At 35.1% G+C, this 21,438-nt stretch overlaps 1 protein-coding gene across 1 annotated transcript; it reads left to right on the top strand.

Annotated features, from left to right (window-relative positions):
• Nucleotides 1-2,272: 2,272 nt before the first annotated feature.
• On the top strand, nt 2,273-4,738 carry LOC123554142 (uncharacterized). Its single transcript, XM_045344065.2, has 4 exons — nt 2,273-2,496; nt 3,407-3,523; nt 3,751-3,853; nt 4,282-4,738. Exons 1-4 carry the CDS (start codon nt 2,274-2,276, stop codon nt 4,736-4,738), a joined length of 900 nt encoding a protein of 299 aa, XP_045200000.2. The 5' UTR covers nt 2,273.
• The last annotated feature ends 16,700 nt before the right edge of the window (nt 4,739-21,438 follow it).

Below are 21,438 nucleotides of genomic sequence, written 5' to 3'. Positions count from 1 at the left end.
AAATAAGTTAACATTTCCGAGGCAGTTTGTGTTGATTTGACATTGCGCTTGCTTGCAGTATGGAAATCACCGTGGGATTTTACGTACTTTTTGTGTGAATATAGAATGTTAACTTTGTCTGGTGGTCCTGTAACATCATAAATCTGGTATAATAATAATAATCATCATCATATGATAACTATAATATGAACTAAGGCAAAGCCTCAAAGCGAGCTCAAAGAAATCGGATTTATCTAAAAATATTATACATCATTTATTTGTCACAAAGAAACTATTCACTAGTCACAAGAATTCAGGAGAACCTGTTCACTATAATGAAAAAGTCTACATTTAGTGTCACCATGCCTATAACAGTGAATATCATACGTTGCAAAATTTATGGGAAGCCGGTGTCACGGTGACGTCATTACCGCGTTCCCGTTTCTTTCTGCTTATTAATGACATTTTTTCCATTTTCTGGCCGATGCTTGATCTTTTAAATGCAAATAATATTTTTTTCAAACAACTGGAAATCATTCTTTCATTATTGTTGAGTGATGAATAATTTTTAGCAATTGAATCAAGTTCTGTATTCACTCCGGAAAGAAGTACTTCCTGTGAGCACCAATCCGCTAGGGTGCGCTTTTTTAAAACTTCCGACGAAACTTTTCAAATCCATCACCAAGTGTGAAAGTATACTTGCGTTACCGTAAAGCTCGATTCTCGAGCTCGCTATTAACGACCGTTTCGCAGAATTTTGCGCTAAAGGGCCAGCTTTGACTAATGATGTAGTTATTCGACCGAACCAAGTATATATAGTATTTTGGTGATATTCTTATTATTCATTAATTCCATTCGATTTTATTAAGGAATATTAAAGCTTTAAATCGCAATTTTATCGAAATTTGAGAGGCATAACAGTCAAAGTAGAAGGAAGCTGTACATCTAGTTTATATATAAGTAGTGAGTTCACGTACGCTAAGGTCTGAATGGCCGAGAGGTTAGCACTCTTGACTTGAGAGCAAGGGTAACGAAGACCGAATTCTCGAGCTGCCATATTTTTTTTTTTTTTTGAAGAGCATTTTTGTGTGACAATTGTTTCTTTCTTTATTTTATTTTTTTTATCTTTTTTAAAAATGTTTAAAAATAAAGAAATAAACTATGTTTCAATGCATGAATATAAATGCAAAACAATGTGTACAATACCCTTCTCTATATTCCTTGATAAAATCGTTATTAACATACTGTATTAACTTACTCTAAGTTTTAAATAAAATAACATTTTTATTTTTTATTTTTCAGGAATTAGATACATTGTTGGGTGCGTTTGGGTTAACTGAACCTTCTTCCACAAACAGTACACAGTCTCATTTGTGTCGTGCTAATGATACACATGAGGAAAGTGAAGATGAAATAGAGACCACAGATAACATTGACACCCACGTTAGCAGGTATTTATCACAAGAATCTGTGACTTATCAAGTAGATCCTGAAAATGATGATCCACAGTTTGACTTAGATAAACTGGACAGTGTTTATGACAAGGGTTGTGGGTGTTCTAAGAACTGTTTCTTGCAGTTTTCTGTCGAAGAAATTAGATCAAACATATATAATTTGAGGGAATTGACAAAAACAGAAAAGGAGCTGTTAATTATGGGAACATTAAAAAAAGTCGGAAATGACCAGAGATGCAGAAGTGGTGAAAGGAAACGTGTACGCTATGAATACATCTTTAATGGTATTAAGATATGTCAAGATGCTTTTCTTGTAATTTATGACATAGGTTTATGGACAGTTAGAGCTCTCCTGAAACATATGAAAGAAAAAGGCGTTCAACCTCGAGTTCATGGGAATTTTGGTAGAAAAGCACCTAACGCGTTTTCGCATGAAACCATTAAAGATGCAGTGCAGTTTCTCCTGAATTATGCTAGTGAGGAAGGGCTTCCACAGCCAGCAGCTCCACGTGGCCGGGGAGAAAAAGCACCAGTCTACCTTCCTTCAAAAATACTAAGCTTTCCATTCATCAAGAATATGTTACAGCATGCAGTCAAATTGAAAAGCAATATGTTGGCCTGTCTACTTTTAAAGATCTATGGAAAAGATGTGTTCCTCACATTAAAATAGCTGCTCCAAAAGATGACGTATGCAAAACTTGTGAGGATTTTCGCCAAGATATACAGCTAGCAAGAACAGAAGATGAAAAACTGTCTGCCACAGAGAAATATCATAATCATGTATTACAAGCTAGGAAAGAAAGAGAAATATACCGGGAGTGTGTTGAAAGATCAACAAACATGTTTCAGAGATTAAGGCGACAAGACGAAAGAAGTGGAGACAACTTTTCATGCAACGACGTACACTACACGTTCGATTTCTCACAATATGTCAAATTACCCCACCACACCAGAGAAAAAGGCCCGACATACTTTATTCAACCCAGAAAAATCCAGATCTTTGGATACAGAGTGGATGGAGACAAACAGTACAACTTCCTTATTGATGAGAATGAGACAATAGGTATTTCTTTTACTTATCTCAGCAGTATATTTTCAGTGTACGGAAAATTGGACACTATTCGCGAGATTTTTTTTTTTTATATATATTGCGAATTTAAGAAAGTGACATATTTTAAAACAAATTGTTGCTTCAAGACGTCTGCTCGCGAATTAATGAAATCGATAATGCTGCAATTATATTCGAGCAAATTTGCGAAATGTTGGCGGCGCGAAATTTTCCCAATTTACAGTACATGTTTATTTAAAGTCTAGCCGAAATGCTTTACATTAATAAATTGTTTTGTTATTCTCAATGCTCAAAGAAATGATTAAGTGTGCTTTAAATACGTTTTAACACGGTAATAAAAGAAAATTATATATGCTTCATGGCGACAATGAACGGTACTTCTTAATGAGGGAAATATTTTGCTGATAGGTCTAAGTATATTACATAGAGGGAAACATCCAAGCCTACTCTATGAGCTTTGCTACTGATTAGCTGAAAATAGTTGAATGTATTGAACATTTTATCCTTAATATAAATTGCCGACGGAGTTACATATTATCATAAAAACGTGTAAAACATTCTGAATATAATGTTCATGCAAAATATTTGTTATTTAAAAATGTTGCCTGTTTTGATCAGAGACTTCTAAAATTACATATGAAAAGGAGTGGCGTCGTCATCAAGGTAGTATATACTACCTTCATGACATCATTTAGCTCAAAATTAGAGACGGAATGCATACATTCGACATATTTGTATCACTAGGCTTGTTCTTCAAAATTCTTCATGTCAGTTGTGTATGAGAGTTACGTTAGTTACAACGAGTCTTGGCGTTACAATTTAAGTATGTGGGATTCTATTACGTGTACTTATTCTTAAATAGTCTTTGAAGGTGGACTTGATTTATGCTTTGATAATATTTCAGGACGTGATGGCCAATTGGTACATGGACCTGACGCTGTAATATCTATGTTAGACCATGCATTTGCCAACTATAGTCTGGGTGAAAATGAGTGTAGCTTGCATGCAGACAACTGCTTTGGTATGTGGTTCCTTTGTTGTCCTGTTTTTATTCAATAACAATTTTATTGAAAAAGCTTGCTGTAAGCCTTCTTTTTACCTATATTCTAAAGTAGTGATATAATTATAGGTTATTAGCGTAGTGTCTCTGTTTCGATCTTTCAAATTGTAACGGACAGAGAATGAAATATGTATTAAATAGTTAATTCAAAACATGCATTTAATCGCTTATGGCTATCCTTTTTACAGGTCAAAACAAGAACCGTTACGTCCTCGGTTACCTGTCTTGGAGAATTATGACGCAGCGTCACCAGAAAATCACGTACATGATGCAACTTCCTGGACACACACGGTAAGCTTTAATTTTAGATTAAAGACAGAGTTGTAACAGTATCGAAACGAATGTCGGCGAATTTAGTGATTGTATGTGGAACTGATTAAATCATAGTAATTAGCATGCTGACCCTTTTTAAAAATATTTTTGATTAATTAGTGAAATAATCAAAGCATTCGGGTTATTTATAGTCGGGTATAACGGGGTCAAGAGTTCAAATGCGTAAGGGTGTTAGCCCAGTGGTTATATATTCAATAATCAGAACGATGCTAAGCAGTGAGCCGTGACTAGACATATTTGAATATAACAATAAATGACACGATTAACGTTAACGTCACGAATCAATTCCTGAAATTCAGTTACATATACCTTCAATGTCGGTCTTGAACACCAAAGCTGGTTGCTTCTGTATGTTGTTGCAAAATGCTATTTATTTTTTCTTTAAGGTGTTTGATCGATGCAGGATTTGGGAACATTAAGACACTGTACCGTAGGAAGGATTGTGACACATTACAACATATAGCTGAAGTCGTTAGCAACAGTTCCCATAGTAACCAGCCTGTTACCTATGGCGGAGGAAGTGGATGGGTTTGGAGGGCATGGAAAACTTTCATTGGTGATAGATTTAAGAAAGTGCACAATGTCGCAAAATATCACTTCTTCCGTTTTAGTTCTGAGGAGCCAGGGGTTGTGTACATGAGGCAGTCAGCTGTTGATGAAAACGAGGTGCGCTTCGTTATTTGCAAAACGCACCTGTTGGAGATGGCCAGAGATGACGTCCCGTCTCAGATAGTTCCTCCCGGTCTTTCTGCTGAACGTGTGCGTTACCTGTACCGGCACGTGCGTCCTCTAGTCAGACGACCATTTCAGGATGTTTTATGCCCTGCTCCAGAAGAGTCGTAAAGTGTTCGGACTGTTTTAGTTTAGTTTTATAAATGACAGTTATAAATGACAATTAAGTAAACATATGTTATTTTATGTCGCTATGAATGATGCATTTAGATCATCAAATTAAATAAAGACAAAAGGTTTACATAGTTTTAGTTTGACAAAATGGTGTTGAATGGACTTAATTGAACAAAGATATACATAACGTCGTAAGAACGTAATCTAGACGTTTAACGTTTTAAACGACGTCATGTACTTCCACGTAACGTCACTAGGCATTCTTACTGCCAAAATTATATTATTTTTTAACATTTTTGTACCCTGTGATGTCTACATTTTCTTAAAGCTAATGAAATGGGCAGTTTGAAACTGTAAAAATCTAAAAAAGGTAAAAAATTACCATAAGACATGAAAATGCTTGACGCGGCTCAGGTTTTATTAATTAAGTTGAATTAGGTAACTTGTTTTCTGTCCGTCTTGTATTTTGTATTGCGTATGTTGTCTTGTTTGTTGTTAGCGTTTCTTCATCTTTCTCCTCAATACCCCTATCGCCCCTCCCATCCTCTCCCCTTGCATTTGCATCCCCTCTCCTTTTACTATGAGTAAGTTATCGTGCCCACCTTAATTTTGGCTGCCCGATTGTTGCTTTGTCCTGCTTATGTGTGTGCGTGTGTGCGCATGTGCGTCTGTTTGTCTTGGACGGTGCCCAACAGTGTTGATTTATCTTACTTGTCTGATTGTTGATCTATGTAAGTTAGTTATGTGTGTGTGTGTGTGTGTGTGTGTGTGTGTGTGTGTGTGTTTGTCTTTTGTATGTCTGCTGTGGTTTACGTTGTAGGGTAACTGTGATTAAGGAACATAGCATTCCCTTTTTAATATTCATCCATGTTCAATTTCCCTTTTACCCCGCCCCCACTTCTACCCCCATACCCCTTCCTCTCCCTTGTTCTATATTTTGCATAAAATTAAAATATACTTGTTGGATTTTTGAAGCAACCGGTCTATAATATTTTTCCATTACAGCTTCTTTTTGTTGTGGGTCTACTTTTAAAATACGTGGCTCTGTGGCTGTGTTTGTGGTACTCTGTGCTTCCGAGAAATCTACCCTTACCTTTTATCTTTGTTTGTTTGATTTTGTCCTTTATTGTGTGTACAGTTAACAGATTTACACTTCTAAATGGGTTTCCACTGATACACCGATACGGACGCACACATGGACGAACGCACAAACGCTCACACAATTACACTGGACGGACTGTCTTACCATAAGCTTATTTTATTTTTTGATTTGAAAGCCATCATTAAGCCACTCGTAACGCTGAAAGAATATCTACAAGAAGCGATATAATATTTCCGCGCGGGCAGCCAGTTCGTTTGTTCTAGTTGGAAAAAAGTAGAGAAAATATTTTTTTCAGAATTAAAGAAATACGGTTCTAATAAATATCTAGAAAATTAATCATCTTTACCATTTCGTTTCACGTTGCCACGGAAACAAAATATCTGCTGCTTTAATCAAATATTGAAAAAATGCTTATAATTTTCTCTCATTTAAAGCCGATATTGAAAATATCTTACACTGTCTTATATGATTAAAAGAATATCTAGCAGACCAAGTGAACATTGCCTGGCTTCCTGGCTGCATGGTAATTTTCTTTATAAATATTGTAAACATTCTATTAGTAAATTTCAAGCCTCTAAAGTAACACATGTTTATCTGATGGCTCAATCATAAATACTCATAAATACTCCTATTCGGAGCCAGGGGGAAATAAAATAAAACTTATTTCTTGCTGAAGCTTACACTACATATCAACAGCTGAACTGAATATGTCATCTGAAGTCGTATTCTGGCAGAAGTATTAAATGTTACCATTAATTTAGCCAGAAATTGGTAATTGGTAATTAATCCTCCGAAGAGAACAGAAATCCGTAATAAAAGTAGCAGTAATAATGTATTAGCAAATAGAACAAGACGTAACAGCCATTCGTCCAAAGAATTGCATATAAAAATTGAATGACAGCGTCTTCCCGGTGTTCTAGTTCATAAAATCAGTATGTGTATGAATAAACATTCAAATAAACAATGCATTCTGCAAATAGTTCCCTGGCCTTCCATGACTCGACGTTTCATCCGGCGTAATCGGCATCCTGTACTTTGATTCCTCAGCGTGATGGACAGCATTTAAAAAACCCTCTGCCGGTAAAGTTTATCTTACTTGTTCGTACCCGGGTCACTTTGGAGGGCCAGAACGTCAGTGTAGAATTACGGACAGACTTGAAACTTGCCAGGATTATTCAAAGACGACTGACTGTTTGAAATGTGAGGTAAACAAGCGCTGTCTGTTGACAGCGCGCTCGACTATTCGAAGAATTGATGGAATTATGGGGTCAAAATAGTATCAGAGATTTTCGTAGGAAAGATTTATTTATTTTATTTTGTTGGGTTTAACGTCGCACCGACACAATTTTAGGTCATATGGCGACTTTCCAGCTTTAATGGTGGAGGAAGACCCCAGATGCCCCTCCGTGCACTATTTCATCACGAGCGGGCACCTGGGTAGAACCACCGACCTTCCGTAAGCCAGCTGGATGGCTTCCTCACGTGAAGAATTCTACGCCCCAAATGAGGTTTCGAACCCACATCGATGAGGGGCAAATGGTTTGAAGTCAACGACTCTAACCACTCGGCCACGGAGGCCCCTTCGTAGGAAAGAAGAAAAATAAATAAAACAAACTATGTGAACTGAATAAGTCTTGCACTATATGGCAGTGTGTGACAATGATGGTAAGCAAGTGTTCAAAGTTTCAAAGACATATATCAAACAGTTTAGACAAAATATGGAATGGTATGCAAAAAGGGGTCATAACTGAGCCAAAGTCTTTGTCCTAGTTATGTAGTCTTGCCTCCATATATAGACTATGACGGTAAATAAGTGTTCAAGTTTCAAAGCCATATGACAAAGAGGTTAGGCAAAATATGATCATAATTCAGCTAAACAGCTGATAGAATTACCTACTCTTGCCGGTGGAGATCATGGAGATCATGACGATAAACAAGTGTACTGGGTGGTTCCAATACTCCCGCTTTCATAGCCTTGGGTATTGTTTAATAACCCCTTGGATATGGTGCCTGCTTTTTAATTTTGTCTTTTGACAGTTCCTGTGATACGCAAGCTCCATAACCTCAGATCCCCTTCCTAAATTCCAGTTTGTTTAGTTCTGCTCATTGTTTTCTCGTTTGGGGCAAACCCTTTACTTTATCTGGGGACCAAACGCCGTTCTTCATGGAATTACACGCCTCAACACGTGTATCATTGAAGGTTCCATGTTCACCGCCGTTTGAATACATCTGCGGATGCCTCTAAATCGCTTTTGTACTTTTAGCATGTGTAAATGTTGAGTTCTGCTCAAACCGGGGCTAGAGGGTGTGGACGGTAGCATGCATTTCCACTACCGTCCACGAACAGGCTCAATCAAACCGAGCCTGCAACATTTTCGTTTCTGTCGTGTTGGGCGGCCTGTGAAGTTTCTACTTTTCTCTATTTTGTTATCACAGCAGCGATGTTTGTGCCGTGTGGCGGCCGTAAAATGTCTCCCCGTACATCAATCAGTGCTGTTATATTTCGATCTTCTCAGATCGTTCAGCACGACTTTCATGTCGTGTTATTGGTACTGTTTAGTTTCTCAACATGACCATTTCGGCCTTGGTGGTTCCAATACTCCCGCTTTCATAGCCTTGGGTATTGTTTAATCACCCCTTGGATATGGTGCCTGCTTTTTAATTTTGTCGTTTGACAGTTCCTGTGATACGCAAGCTCCATAACCTCAGACCCCTTCCTAAATTCCAGTTTGTTTAGTTCTGCTCATTGTTTTCTCGTTTGGGGCAAACCCTTTACTTTATCTGGGGACCAAACGCCGTTCTTCATGGAATTTCACGCCTCAACACGTGTATCATTGAAGGTTCCATGTTCACCGCCGTTTGAATACATCTGCGGATGCCTCTAAATCGCTTTTTGTACTTTTAGCATATGTAAATGTTGAGTTCTGCTCAACCCGGGGCTAGAGGGTGTGGACGGTAGCATGCATTTCCACTACCGTCCATGAACAGGCTCAGTCAAACCGAACCTGCAACATATTCGTTTCTGTCGTGTTGGGCGGCCTGTGAAGTTTCTACTTTTCTCTATTTCGAAGCTTCAAAGCCACGTGTCAAATAGTTTCGACAAAACGTTGACTTGCACGAAAAATGAACCAATTTCCATGTCCAAAAAGGGCCATAATTCAGCCAAAATAGTTGACAGAGCTATTTACTATTGCCTACACATGGAAATAATGACAATAAACAAGTGTTCGAGGTTTCAAAATCACATGTCAAATAGTTTCGACAAAACGTTGACTTGTACGAAAACTGAACCAATTTCCAATTCCAAAAAGGGCCATAATTTAGCCAAATAGTTGACAGAGTTATGTACTATTGCCTACAGATGGAGAACATGATGATAAGTGTTCAAACTTTCCAAGCCACATGTCAAATAGTTATTACAAAACATGTACTTGTACGAAAACTGAACCAATTTTCAAGTCCAAAAAGGGCCATAACTCAGCCAAAATACTTGACAGAGTTATGTACTCTTGCCTACAGTTAGAGACTGTTATTATAATAAACAAGTGTTCAAAGTTTGCAGAAACTATCTTTGATGGTAAACAAGATATAACCATTTCATAAAAACTTTAGCCCATTATTGATTTAAGAAGTCTGTGGTAGACACATCACTCTGTGTGGAGCACATCGGATAATTGGATGTGTAGACGAGTTGATGCGTAATAATATATTGAAGATGTTATTTGTTTTAGTTCATACCCACATTAAAATTAATTGCAGATGGTGTTTAACAAAATACATCTTGAAAAGCTTACACTACATAGGAAATATGTGGTACCTAAATTCACTCAGAACCATTTGAGAGATATCTCATCAATCTATTTTACAAAGCAGAGTTAATCAGACTACGATTGATTGCTATGGAGATGTTCAAATGATCCTACTTTGTGTCAAGTTGAAAGAAAAGCTCATTTCGTCAAAACGTTTTATAATTAAGATTTATGCGCATTAAATTGTTATAAACAGTAGGTTTCGAAAATCTAAAAGAAAATGCATCATTTTTTTTAAAGAAATGATGTATTACTAAACACTGTGAGAAATCGACATAACCTCTCCTATGAGATTTTGTTTCATAAGTACCATGTAATAGAAGTGGTGAAACAAAACTAATTGAATTTGATTAAAAGTAGTAACAAATTATTTGAAATTTATATTCAATAATAAAGGAGTTAAATAAAATAAATCCCGAAGCTGCTTTCATGAAAAAGGCAATTTTTTTTTATTATTGATGGTGCGTTTCGTTTTTAAACAGTAATAATTTGATGTCAAATATACTTATGCATTCGTCTGTTTGTAGTTTTTTTCTGTCCTTTACAATATCTTTTATAACCTCTTTTAAGTTGATGAATTTGCTAACGTGGAAATGGAAAGGGATTTGGACTATTTGAATTTCTAGAACTCTTAAATTTGTTTATATTTTTGGTGTCAGTAGACTATTTAGACAGAACACATGACATCTTAACAAAGCAATTCTATAAATGTAAAGTTAAATTAATACATTATCTCTGAGAATAGCGTTAATAATGGAGGAGAGAATTATTCGTACATTGACATCTGAATTACTCGAAGAGTGTGTCCCTATGTGCTCTGACTGGTTTATATAAGTTGTCAAGGTTGTTTCTATAACAACATTTTAATCTAAAAGTAGCATGCAAATACCGTTTCAAATGAGAAATTCACTCAAGTTTTACACGAATTATTGAAAACTTAACCACATCATTTTGCAGGAAATCTTATCATTTGTTTCTTAAACGCATATCGAAGAAATATTTTTCATTAAGGGGTAGTTTTACATATTTCATTAACTGTAATTTACAGACTCAGTCAAACCGAGTCTGCTATGTTGTTGCTTGGTTGCGTTGTATGCTTCCAACGGATCTTCTTGATTTTATTTTACATAAATTGTATTCTTTAAATACGTGATATTATGATATCAATTACTAAATAATATAAGACATACTATGATACCAACAGTTAGGTTGATAGTATTCAATCATTGCAAATACAAGGCCATTAATATGTTCTCTAATCCAACCATATGCTTTACGAGATTTCCATTTTCTCGGTAGAAAAAAGAACAAGATATAGCAGCGTCTGACCGTTATAATAATTGCGGTCTGTTGTTTCAATTCGCTGAATTTGAAATCACAGTAGAGAAAGCTAGCATTATTTTCTTGAACCAGATGGACAACCTTTTGCATTTTTGCATTGTGTATCAGTCTCAGTGAAAGACATGAATAATAACTGAACTCAAACATTTGAAAACATATATAGTTAATTAATACAAATGTAAATAAAGAAACTATTTTAATGGCCCAAAGATAAGGATTAGCATTCCTTCAGAAGTATTAATCGGCTATGTGTGCTGAACGAAGAGGCGCGCTTTGTTCTGAAAAATAATTTAAGGATTGCACTGGCTTCGTTTGTTCCTGTGTATCAGCTTAGAAATAAGCAGATTTGGCAGCAATGAAGACAAGTTCAACAATACGGTTAAACATGAATATTTCGTTTGGATATTTTCAGGACTAAAGTGGATAGTTTTATCAATATAAATGAAAACTAATATTTCCTAGCAAAACAATTTAATAATTTTTACGATTGTCAAGTTTACGCTATGTTATTCAACACGCACGGCTTAAAACATTTTACGTCATTCCTTACTCCATTACAACATATCTATTAATAATATATTAAGTTTGACCAAACAAAGTTCGGTGTCAGGTAAACAAAAATATTTAGTTTTTTATTTGTTATTGTGACCCGTACTCAATTGGTTAATGAAGTTCCCATCAAAATTATTTGACCATCATTGTAGTGGGCTCACACACTAGAGTTATATAACCATTTCATGTGAATTGGGAAGGTTGTTGTTACATCCGTGTATCTGCAGATTCACGAAATACTTCAAGCGGGAGCAACCACTTCTACTGAATACTGTAAATAATTGAGCATAGCATTATCATTCAAAGATGAAATTCCTTTGAACTCAGAAAGGAAAGTGTTAATGATGTATGAGTTTTTATTAGGGACAATGCCAGTCATAATAGCTTCGAGGTAGGACAGACTCATTAAGGTGGTTGACGCCAAAATCTTAATCATGTCACGTAACAATCTTGCATTTTGTCACTGAAAACTGAGCTTTAAAAATGTCTTAACTGAAGCAAACACTTTATCTCCTACAAAAAGGCATGAAATCTGCAGATTTCATTGGAACACTATTTGAAACGTTATCGTCATTTGTAGGTTATTTTTTTGTAAAGTACACACTGCTCTAATTTCAGAATGCAGTTATCTATGGAGCATTAAGGCTATTTCTTCATGTAACAACTTCATGAATCTTACGTAACTTATGAGATACCGCAGTTGTATATTGTGGCATTAGAAATGTTTAGTTAATGCCGCAAAGAATGTAAGTTTTACCTAGTGAAATTCGTTCGGGTTATAAAAAAAATTCATTACTATCTTTAAATTTTACAATTAACTCAGCGTTTGAAAAATGATTATTACTTCTGCTATGGAGAAATTAGCCACTTTTAGAATGACTTGACAGATAAAACATTTATTTGTACATCGCATTCGTCTTTTACAACATTATTATTTTTTACAATGTTCTTGTATTTTCTGTAAACTTACGCAATTACACAATTTGAGTTTGCATTCTTACTTATTGTTTATAATGTCAAATGTTATTGCGACAACTGTTAGGCGTTTTAGGTACTTTTGTTTTGTATCAAATTTCAAATGCAAAACGCTTCAGGGCTAACTACAATGTTGGAAAGATTTCATTACTGGTTAGTAATATGCCAGCTGTATTATAAAAGCAACATATTTACTGGAATGCTAAATTAACTGATATAGAAAGAAAATATAAGAAACCTAAAATGAGCACGAGGGTTGATGGCAGAAGTGAGAGGAATTTACTGTGAATTTCATGAAAATTTATACACACTCTCATTGTCATACATTCAAGTTAAAGTATATAATCCAAAGAAGTAGCGAATTGTGTCGGTTTGCAAGCAGACAATAAATCTAGACCATTTGGCCATTGTCATCATGGATACGAGATGAATACCTGGTAAGGCCGCTTCAAATGAATTAATAGTTTTTAAGAAATTTTCATAAGAAATGAAGCGAGCGAGCGAATTTTTTATTTCTCTTTTTTTCTTCTTCAATCGTCACTGATTTAGAGGGGGCTAAATTTTCCATAGATCGATCGGGATATTTTTATTGTATTCTATACATTTTTAACTGCTTTAGACGGCTCATTTTATGTTATAGTATTGTGATTAAATTTCGTTTACTGATCATTCTGCTATTGATCAACAGCAAAATTAAGATCATCTTTTTTTCTATATAAGTGAGCGGGCGAATTTTATTTTTCTAAAGGATGAATTTTTTTATGAAGTCGAAGAAATACAGATACATTTTTCATGATCTAAAATATAAAATGGACACTGTAAAATGTTTATGATATTGTCTGTTTGAATAGAATTTTTCATTCACTTTGATGTAGAAAAACTTCATGTGAGTAAGCCATCCAGCTGTTTTACAGAAGCTCAGTGGTTCTACCCAGGTGCCCGTCCATGCCTGAAATAAAGATCGGAGATCTTGAAAGGTCTTCATGCACTATAAAAATCTAGTAAGTCGCTATTTTACCAACAATAGTGTCGATGTTACGTTTCATCTAACAAAATTATAAAAAAAATTGTGCATGTTCAGAGTCTCGGTGATACTACGCGCGGTCATTTCCATCTTGCCTGCTTGGAGTCAATAACATGAAAAATTTAGTATTGTTTCATTCCTATCTCATAATTAATTCAGTTTTTTTTCCGAAGGCGGGTGTCCCCAAAATATATCTAGTCATATCTATTCTACTTCTTTTTCCCCATAGAGCATGAATAATGTATGTAAGGCAGCTCGAAACAAACAATTTATCACCTCATTTATCTTAATAAAACTCTTGCATTTATACTACTATATATTACAATAATGACTGACTTCATGCAATGAGTAAGGATTTCTTTTTGAATGAAAATGCTAATCGCGAAAGATCTGAATCCCAGATTTACATATTCTTAGCGATAGATCCCCAAAGGATCTTATAGTAAACTCAAGAGGGACGGTTTTATTTCATGTTAGTAAGGCACTCAAACCGGCATGAGACGCATATTTTTGTCTGGAAATGTTAGAGATAAATGGATTATTACTGCGATACATTGTTCAACATAATCCTTTTTGATATTAGTACTAAGTATAAAAAATATGAAAGATGTTTCAGTGGGATGCTGCGTGTAAAGTTCATAAGACATACTTTCGACTGATTTCTTAGACGAAGCGAAAATGTTAGTTGAAAATTGACCCCTTGCGTCATAAATATGATACATTAACACACAGAAACGGCGAATCTGAATTTAATCACGGTTTATGCGGATTTGATTGTCATATCTGAATGGTTTTTAAAACTCTTAATGGAAATACATTGTTTTCTCAGAAATAAATGACTTATTGCTTCGCCCATTAGATTAGATTTCAATATGAAACGATACTGTGAAATTTTAAGTTATCTGTACCATGTAAAAGTAAAGTGAGCTCGGGGAAACATTGAAATAATTAAATTGATTGCATTAAATTGAGTTCAGATAAAAAGGACGGTGTGTTGTTTTAAAACAAAAAAAGTCCAGGGAACGCCCAACACGACAAAAATAAAATGAAAATGTTGAAGGTTCGGTTTGACTAGTCTGTACATTGATACGTCCACGAACTCTATCCCCACATTGAGCAACATCTAACTAGCATATTTTAGTCATAAAAAGCCAAAACAATTTAGAGACATGGCATCCACAGATAATGCTTATACGGCGGTATACATTGAACCTTCGATGATAAACAGTGTGCAATTCTATGAAAAGCGGCGTATACTTCATGACGTTGCGCTATCTAAAATTAAACAGATGGGGCATTTTTGTTGATGGTGTGTTTCTTCTATCCGTGTCATCTGCACTTAACTGTTTGCAACTTTCACTGCTTTCACTGCTGGATTTTCTGAGGGGCACCTGGAGTCTTCTTCCACGATTAAGAGGTGGGTAGTCGCCCGATGACCTATAAGGTCATTAAAAAGACAATACGAGTCAAGTTTGAAAATAAATGAATATAAACAAATCAACTGCTTAACAACAAGAACAAAAAAAAGCTAATCAGAAAAACAACACAACAAAAAAAAAAATAACAACTAACTGCATTCCTCCTTTAATCTGAACGCTAGGCAAAACGTTAATGGAAGTACAATAATTACTTATTAAACATAAGAAATATACCTGTCAAACAACTACTATTTTTAGTATGTTTTGCTGATTTTGGGCTTGGCATTTTCACGTAGAGCTAGCAATTGACATTTTCAGCATTTTCACGTAGAGCTAACAAATGCCATTTTTGGCATTTTCCTGTAGAGCTAGCAAATGACATTTTCGGACTTCTCACGTAGAGCTAGCAATTGACATTTTCGGCTCCCTATTTTGGCCAACCTCAGGACACACTAATTTGTTAATGTCAGCTAAATGCTTTTCAGACGACCAGAGCACTATTTCACAAAAACTGCATTGAATATTATTTTGAAAGATAATAGGGGTTTCAGTTTCGGGACCCACTATCTTAGCATTTAAGTCTTTGTGATAGTGTCGTCAAACAAACGCATATCTACAACACGTTGATGTTTTAGCTAGTTTCCTGCGGAAATGAATGCTAAAATGATTCGGAAACGTTTTCTGGCACAAGTAATAAATATTATTTTCTAAGAAAAATTGACAGCAAATTCTCCTGATAATTTAAAAGCCGACAGAAAATTAATAAAGTATGAAAACAAAAATTTTTCTCCGATAAGTGAACCCCTGAGTTGTCTATTCAATGCAAATTGTAAGTCTGTCAATGAGAATGGTTTAAGACTGATATTTAAATTGCTACTGGACATTAACATCTGTATTAATGATGTGTTCAAAATTTAGAGAGGCCATTTTCCTTCAGTTATTATGGCAAAAGAAGCGTGCAGTCATTTTACATGTCATTTGCATCAGACGTAAAAAGTTATCAGTTTACATAAAAAAAATAGGAAAAAGTGGAAACTCCACAGGTCGCTCAGCACGACAAAAATAAAAATGCTACAGGCTAGGTTTGATTGAGCCTGTTCATGGACGGTAGTGGAAATGCTTGCTACCGTTCACGCCCTAGAACTTAACATTTTCATGTGTTACAAGTACAAAAAAAAAAAAAAAAAAACAATTTAGAGATCCGCAGATGTGTTCATACGGCGGTGCACATGGAACCTTCAATGATACACTTGCGTTTAGTTCCATGAAAAGCGGCGTATGGTCTCCAGTTAAAATAACGGGTTTGCGCTAAACGAGAAAACAATGGGTAGAACTAAACAATTCTGGAATGTAGAAAGGGGATCTGAGGTTATGGAGCCTGTATATCACAGGAACTGTCAAAAGACAAAATTAAAAAGCAAGGGGTGATTATACAATACCCAAAGCTATGAAAGCGGGAGTATTGGAACCATCCAGGCCGAAATGTTCAAGCTGAGAAACTAAACAGTACCAATAACACGAAAAGTCGTGCTGAACGATCTGAGAAGATCGAAATATAACAGCCCTGATAACATGAGAAATATTATTTTCAAGAATGTCTACCTTTAAGACATGACATGTGTAGCCCAGAAAAAAAAAACAGCCTGAAAAATATTAATAACTTAGGTAATTTTGTCAACGTTTTGTCATGTAAAAATTGACTGACAAATGAAACTGTCTTTGGTCTGCTACATGATATTTATAGTCTAGCATTATTATTGTCGCATTATTTACACAGGACATGACCTTGCAAAATCTGTACCATTCGATTTTAGACAGATAATCTTTTTTTTTCTAATTTGTCAAACCAATTTGTGCATAAACTATTAGACTCATACCTTTGTAGCAAGTTTAATGTTATTACTTTAGGTAAATCTTACTTTTTAAAACGAGATGCGAATATAACTTTTATCTTACAAAGTCTTTATGAGTCTCCTGAGTTTTGCTCGAAATAATTGAAAGAGAATCTTATTATTTCTAATACTAAGCAAATCGTCACAATAAAAAAAATATTCAAATGGAATTATGGGTTTCCAAGAAATCCTACACATAACGTACGGAGTGAGTGGCCTTTCGTCTTACATCTTCTCTAGTCGCGCTCTACGGATAGAGACTATTTATATATCTTATACAATTGGTATTTGTCAAACAAGTTATAGTTTATTTAAATTGGGAAACTTTTATTTACACTGCCACAACTAACAAGTTGACTTTAGGCTAAGTGTGAAGTTGGCTAGGCCCAATGCCGATATGTTACTGACCATTCAAAGGTGAAGCCACTATTTTCTACTTGCTTTTTGCCCGTACCGTGTAATAATATGTTTCCTTGTATTTTGGTGTGATGTTATTTCTCCTTTCACGTTTGACAGAAAAAATTAGCGTTTCAGAGACAATACGGCGTCAGTCAAATTCAATCAGCTAAGATATAAACACAATTATTTTTATTGTGTTTGGAGCTTTAGCAGCCAAAGGGTTGTCACAGTCATTTAACCTTCAACGTTTTGGGATCGAATTTCACTAAAAGCATCAAATTATTTCACGTGAGGAAGCAATAAAATATGATTATGAGAAGTCGCTGGTTTCATCCAGGAAACTGCAGATTCCTAAAACACTTCCAGAGGGAGTGTTCAAATACGGTCTTTGTTTCCTGAAAAATATTCGAGCATAATATATAAAAATATGAAATTCGATTCCGTTTTAGGCTGCAGAAACTGTAAAGTTTTAACATAATGTCTATGAATTATTGTAGGTCAGACCTTCAAATAACTCGATATTTAGAAGAAAACATCATGTCTCGTAGGCTGTGTACTTAGTACTTTTTCTTAGACATTCTGACCGTCTAGTCACAAACAAATCTATTCATTAAGATATGTTAAGACATATAATTACAATAAATAAGACGATTTGCAATAGCATTGAAATATCTAATAAAACTCTTCCTGTTGTGGATACTTTCAGACCCCGTGGGTGTCTTTCTATTTGTCAGTCTTTGGGCTAACAGCAGGTTTTTTTACTTGATTTATGATATACATAATATGGAACGTAAGAGTCCACATCCTTTATAGCCGTTCCTGGATAGATGTGATAGTCCGATCAAGTAATTTGGTCAGGAAATAGAGAAAAAATGTAATGAAATATATTTGTCAGACGTTTCTGCCAATATCTGAATAAACATGCATACATCAAAAGTTTATAACTGATTAAGAAAAAAAATATTTAAATGTTTTTAATTTTAGTCTTGAGATTGAACTTAACTTTTTAGTTATTTTCAATTTTTCTTGTCTGTTATCGTTCGACCTTTTAGGTAAGGATCTTGGTGTTGTGTCCGACACCCCATCTCATTATGGGGAAGCAATACTAAAAACCATGGTTGAATAGCAGAATAATTGAGGGGACACGCAAACATGTGTACATGTGTATTAAGCTAACATTTAATTTCCAAGTATGACCATGACATTTAAGCTAGAGATCTCGCAGGACAAATTGTCTTATTAATGGGGAAAATGTGCGGACAAAAAACAGGCGCTGTTAATCTTGACTTCTAGTTACATATGCAAACAATGTAAAACATGTTTACCCTTAGCCTGCTGGCGGCAAGTGATTCTGCCTTTGCGACCAGTGCAGACGAAGGTCAGGCTGCACATCCTGAACACCCCTTCAAATAATAGATGGTATTGCCCAACTTGTATGATGGACCAGTCCATTTTAAACATTAAGCGGGCTAAAGGTTAATATAAAAGATTACACTACACACGGAACAAGTAGCTCATCTAATTTGACTTGAAATTATTACATCGATTTTAAATGATTGAACAATCCATGCTACTAAGTAATTTCTACATGAAAATTCCTACTGATTTCGTTCAGGAAGTGTAAATTACACTATTTTGCTTCAAGTTAAAAATTAAATCAAATTAGGTCATGGCGCCATACATGTGGTATTTTTGACAACCAGGAATGTAAAATCACGATTTATGAGAATTTGATTGTTATAATCTAACAGTTTTAAAAAATCTTAATGGGAATACATTGTTTCCTTGAAACAAATAATGTGTTATTATGCTCTTTAGATTAGAAATTGATGTAAAGGCGTTCCTTTGGGACTTTCTGTTTTCAGTAGCAGCTTAAGACAACAAAAACTTTGGAAAAATATTGTATTTAAAAACAATTAATCTTTTCTAATATCCAATAATGAAACTGCGTCTATTACACTTTGTGAAGTCGCATAAGTCAACTATGAGAAAGTACTCTAATTCAATGATTTGTAATCCGTAAGTCGTTTAGTTTTTTTTCCTGACAAAAATACACCATACATACGGCCATTTTGGGAGGTGTTGGGCAAGATGTCGCTTTCTACATTATGTTGAACAAAACACCAGGTTGTTTTAATACTGACTTTTAAATATTAATTATTTATGTACATGTATTTATTTTATAGTAAACGAAGACATATTGTAACAGTTTATTCCACATTTTTATGTGTTCTACATCAAGATTAAGATATCCCACATCCCACCTATTTAAGTGACATTTTCGGCTGTTTTATTAACTACCAAATTATCAAAATAATTTTAATTTTTAAGATATCATCTGACAATTGTGTTATTATTAATAATTTTGATTTCATGATTAATCACAGTACGAGTACTCAATCAATTTAGATTACAGAGAAAGTGCATGTTACAAAAGCTGTTTCTCAAGAAAACGAACCAATTAATGTTCCAAAGAATATCTCTTAATTAAAAAGATTTGGTGTACCAGTAATTTTTTTTCTATTATAGATGCAAATGTAAGCTTATTTGTATGATTTTGATTTTAGTGCATAAGGTGGGCCGGTGGTCTAGTGGTAATACGCTTGACTGCCAATCCAGAGGTGCGGGGTTCGAATCCCGGTCCAGGAACTGGAAATTTCTGAGATGCTCTTGAGCGTCTCCAACCTGACTAAGAGGTCTGTACTGGTTCTTCCCAGGAAAGACGGCTTCGCGTGTATCGGTGCTATACATCGGGTACGTTAAAGAACCAGACTGTCTATTCGCAAAGTGCTAGGCTAAGTTAGCCGGACAGGCCTGTATCTCTCTCTATTCTCTCTGTATGTTCTGGGGGCTTTATCTCACTCTGTGTCTGTACTAGTAGAGGATGAATTTTGCGCCCTGTGTGGCTGCGTTTGCTATATGTAAAGCGCCTTTGAACGTGTTTATCACTCTGAAATGAAATATACGTTACTGTTGACACTCAAGTTTTCAAACATGGAAACCTAACAACATTGAAAAACGGTCAATAACTGATCACGTGGAGGCTTCTGGGAATATTTTCTTGGGCAGGTCCATAAACATGGTTATTACATACTCGTTTCTGTTCCCCGTTAAGTTACAATGAAACCGGAAACGTCAATATTTTCCATACATTGACGCCTGAATTTCATATCGGGTGCGTGACGTAATTTATTGTGCGTCATTGCATTAATTGTTTTTATTTAGTTCAGTATTGTCAATCTTATTCAGGCTATTGAACAAATTCATAATATTTTATTACATAAATATGTATAGATACGTATATAATAAAAAGGTTATTATCTTTGCAGCGGGGAAATATGCATTCGTTCTTCAGCTGAAGAATATTGCGCTCCTAAAGCCGCACAATATTTCCGCTGCAGAACTCGTGAATGTTTCCCGATACAAACTAATAACGTAAACATATTCAGTACATCATCATACATCAACTGTTTATTATTCTCCCTCCAAAACTTATTGATCTTAAATAACAAGAAGTAGATCATTGTAGAATTTGTAGTGAATAAAAAATAAACATATTTTGCCAGCTCAAAGTTGCCGATGTGTTTTCTGTTGACAGGAAGAAATATCTTGAAGTATTGACTTTGAAACAAAGCGAAAGATCGAATGTGGTAATGTTAAATTCACAATAAACTATTGTGCTTGTATAGCTGCAGCAAATGTAGCAAAATATATGTTAATTTTTCAAAGTTTAGAAAAACACATAATACAAACCTTTCCTTTTATGCCGCCAAATATAACACAGCGAGAAATCATGGAAGGTATGAGAATACCTTTTCTACAATGAATCAAAGTCAATACCACTGGTTCTGAACTCACCAAGAAGCAAAGTCAATAGCAGTGGCTCTTTCGTCATCAAGAAGTCGCTACGTTTTCTAATAAAGACAAATGGTTCTTCTCAGGTGCCCGCTCATGTCTTTGAATGGAATTCCAATATAAAAACTGAAAATTACTCACATGGCTGGTGCTTTAGCATCAAAGTTGACCTATAAAAACATGAATGTTTAGCTGTGTCCATTTAATGTTCCTGCTTTATAAACAATTTATGCGCAAGCATTTCTACAAATATTTTAATAATCGAGAAAAAAATGTTTTGTGTGTCATTAACATATAAAATTGTAGTTACTTATTATGTTTACAAGTCGG

The sequence above is a fragment of the Mercenaria mercenaria genome, chromosome 8 (genome assembly GCF_021730395.1).
Source record: "Mercenaria mercenaria strain notata chromosome 8, MADL_Memer_1, whole genome shotgun sequence".
Taxonomy (NCBI): Eukaryota; Metazoa; Mollusca; class Bivalvia; order Venerida; family Veneridae; genus Mercenaria; species Mercenaria mercenaria.
Note: the sequence above shows the minus strand (reverse complement) of the source record. Positions and strands in the feature narration are given on the sequence as shown.

What these genes read in the sequence shown, in the direction of transcription:
- LOC123554142 (XM_045344065.2), top strand. Translation starts at nt 2,274, where the DNA reads ATGTTTCAGAGATTAAGGCGACAAGACGAAAGAAGTGGAGACAACTTT. An exon ending in GCATGCAGACAACTGCTTTG is followed by an intron (nt 3,524 to 3,750) that starts GTATGTGGTTCC and finishes TCCTTTTTACAG; the next exon opens with GTCAAAACAAGAACCGTTAC. An exon ending in CAACTTCCTGGACACACACG is followed by an intron (nt 3,854 to 4,281) that starts GTAAGCTTTAAT and finishes TTTTTCTTTAAG; the next exon opens with GTGTTTGATCGATGCAGGAT.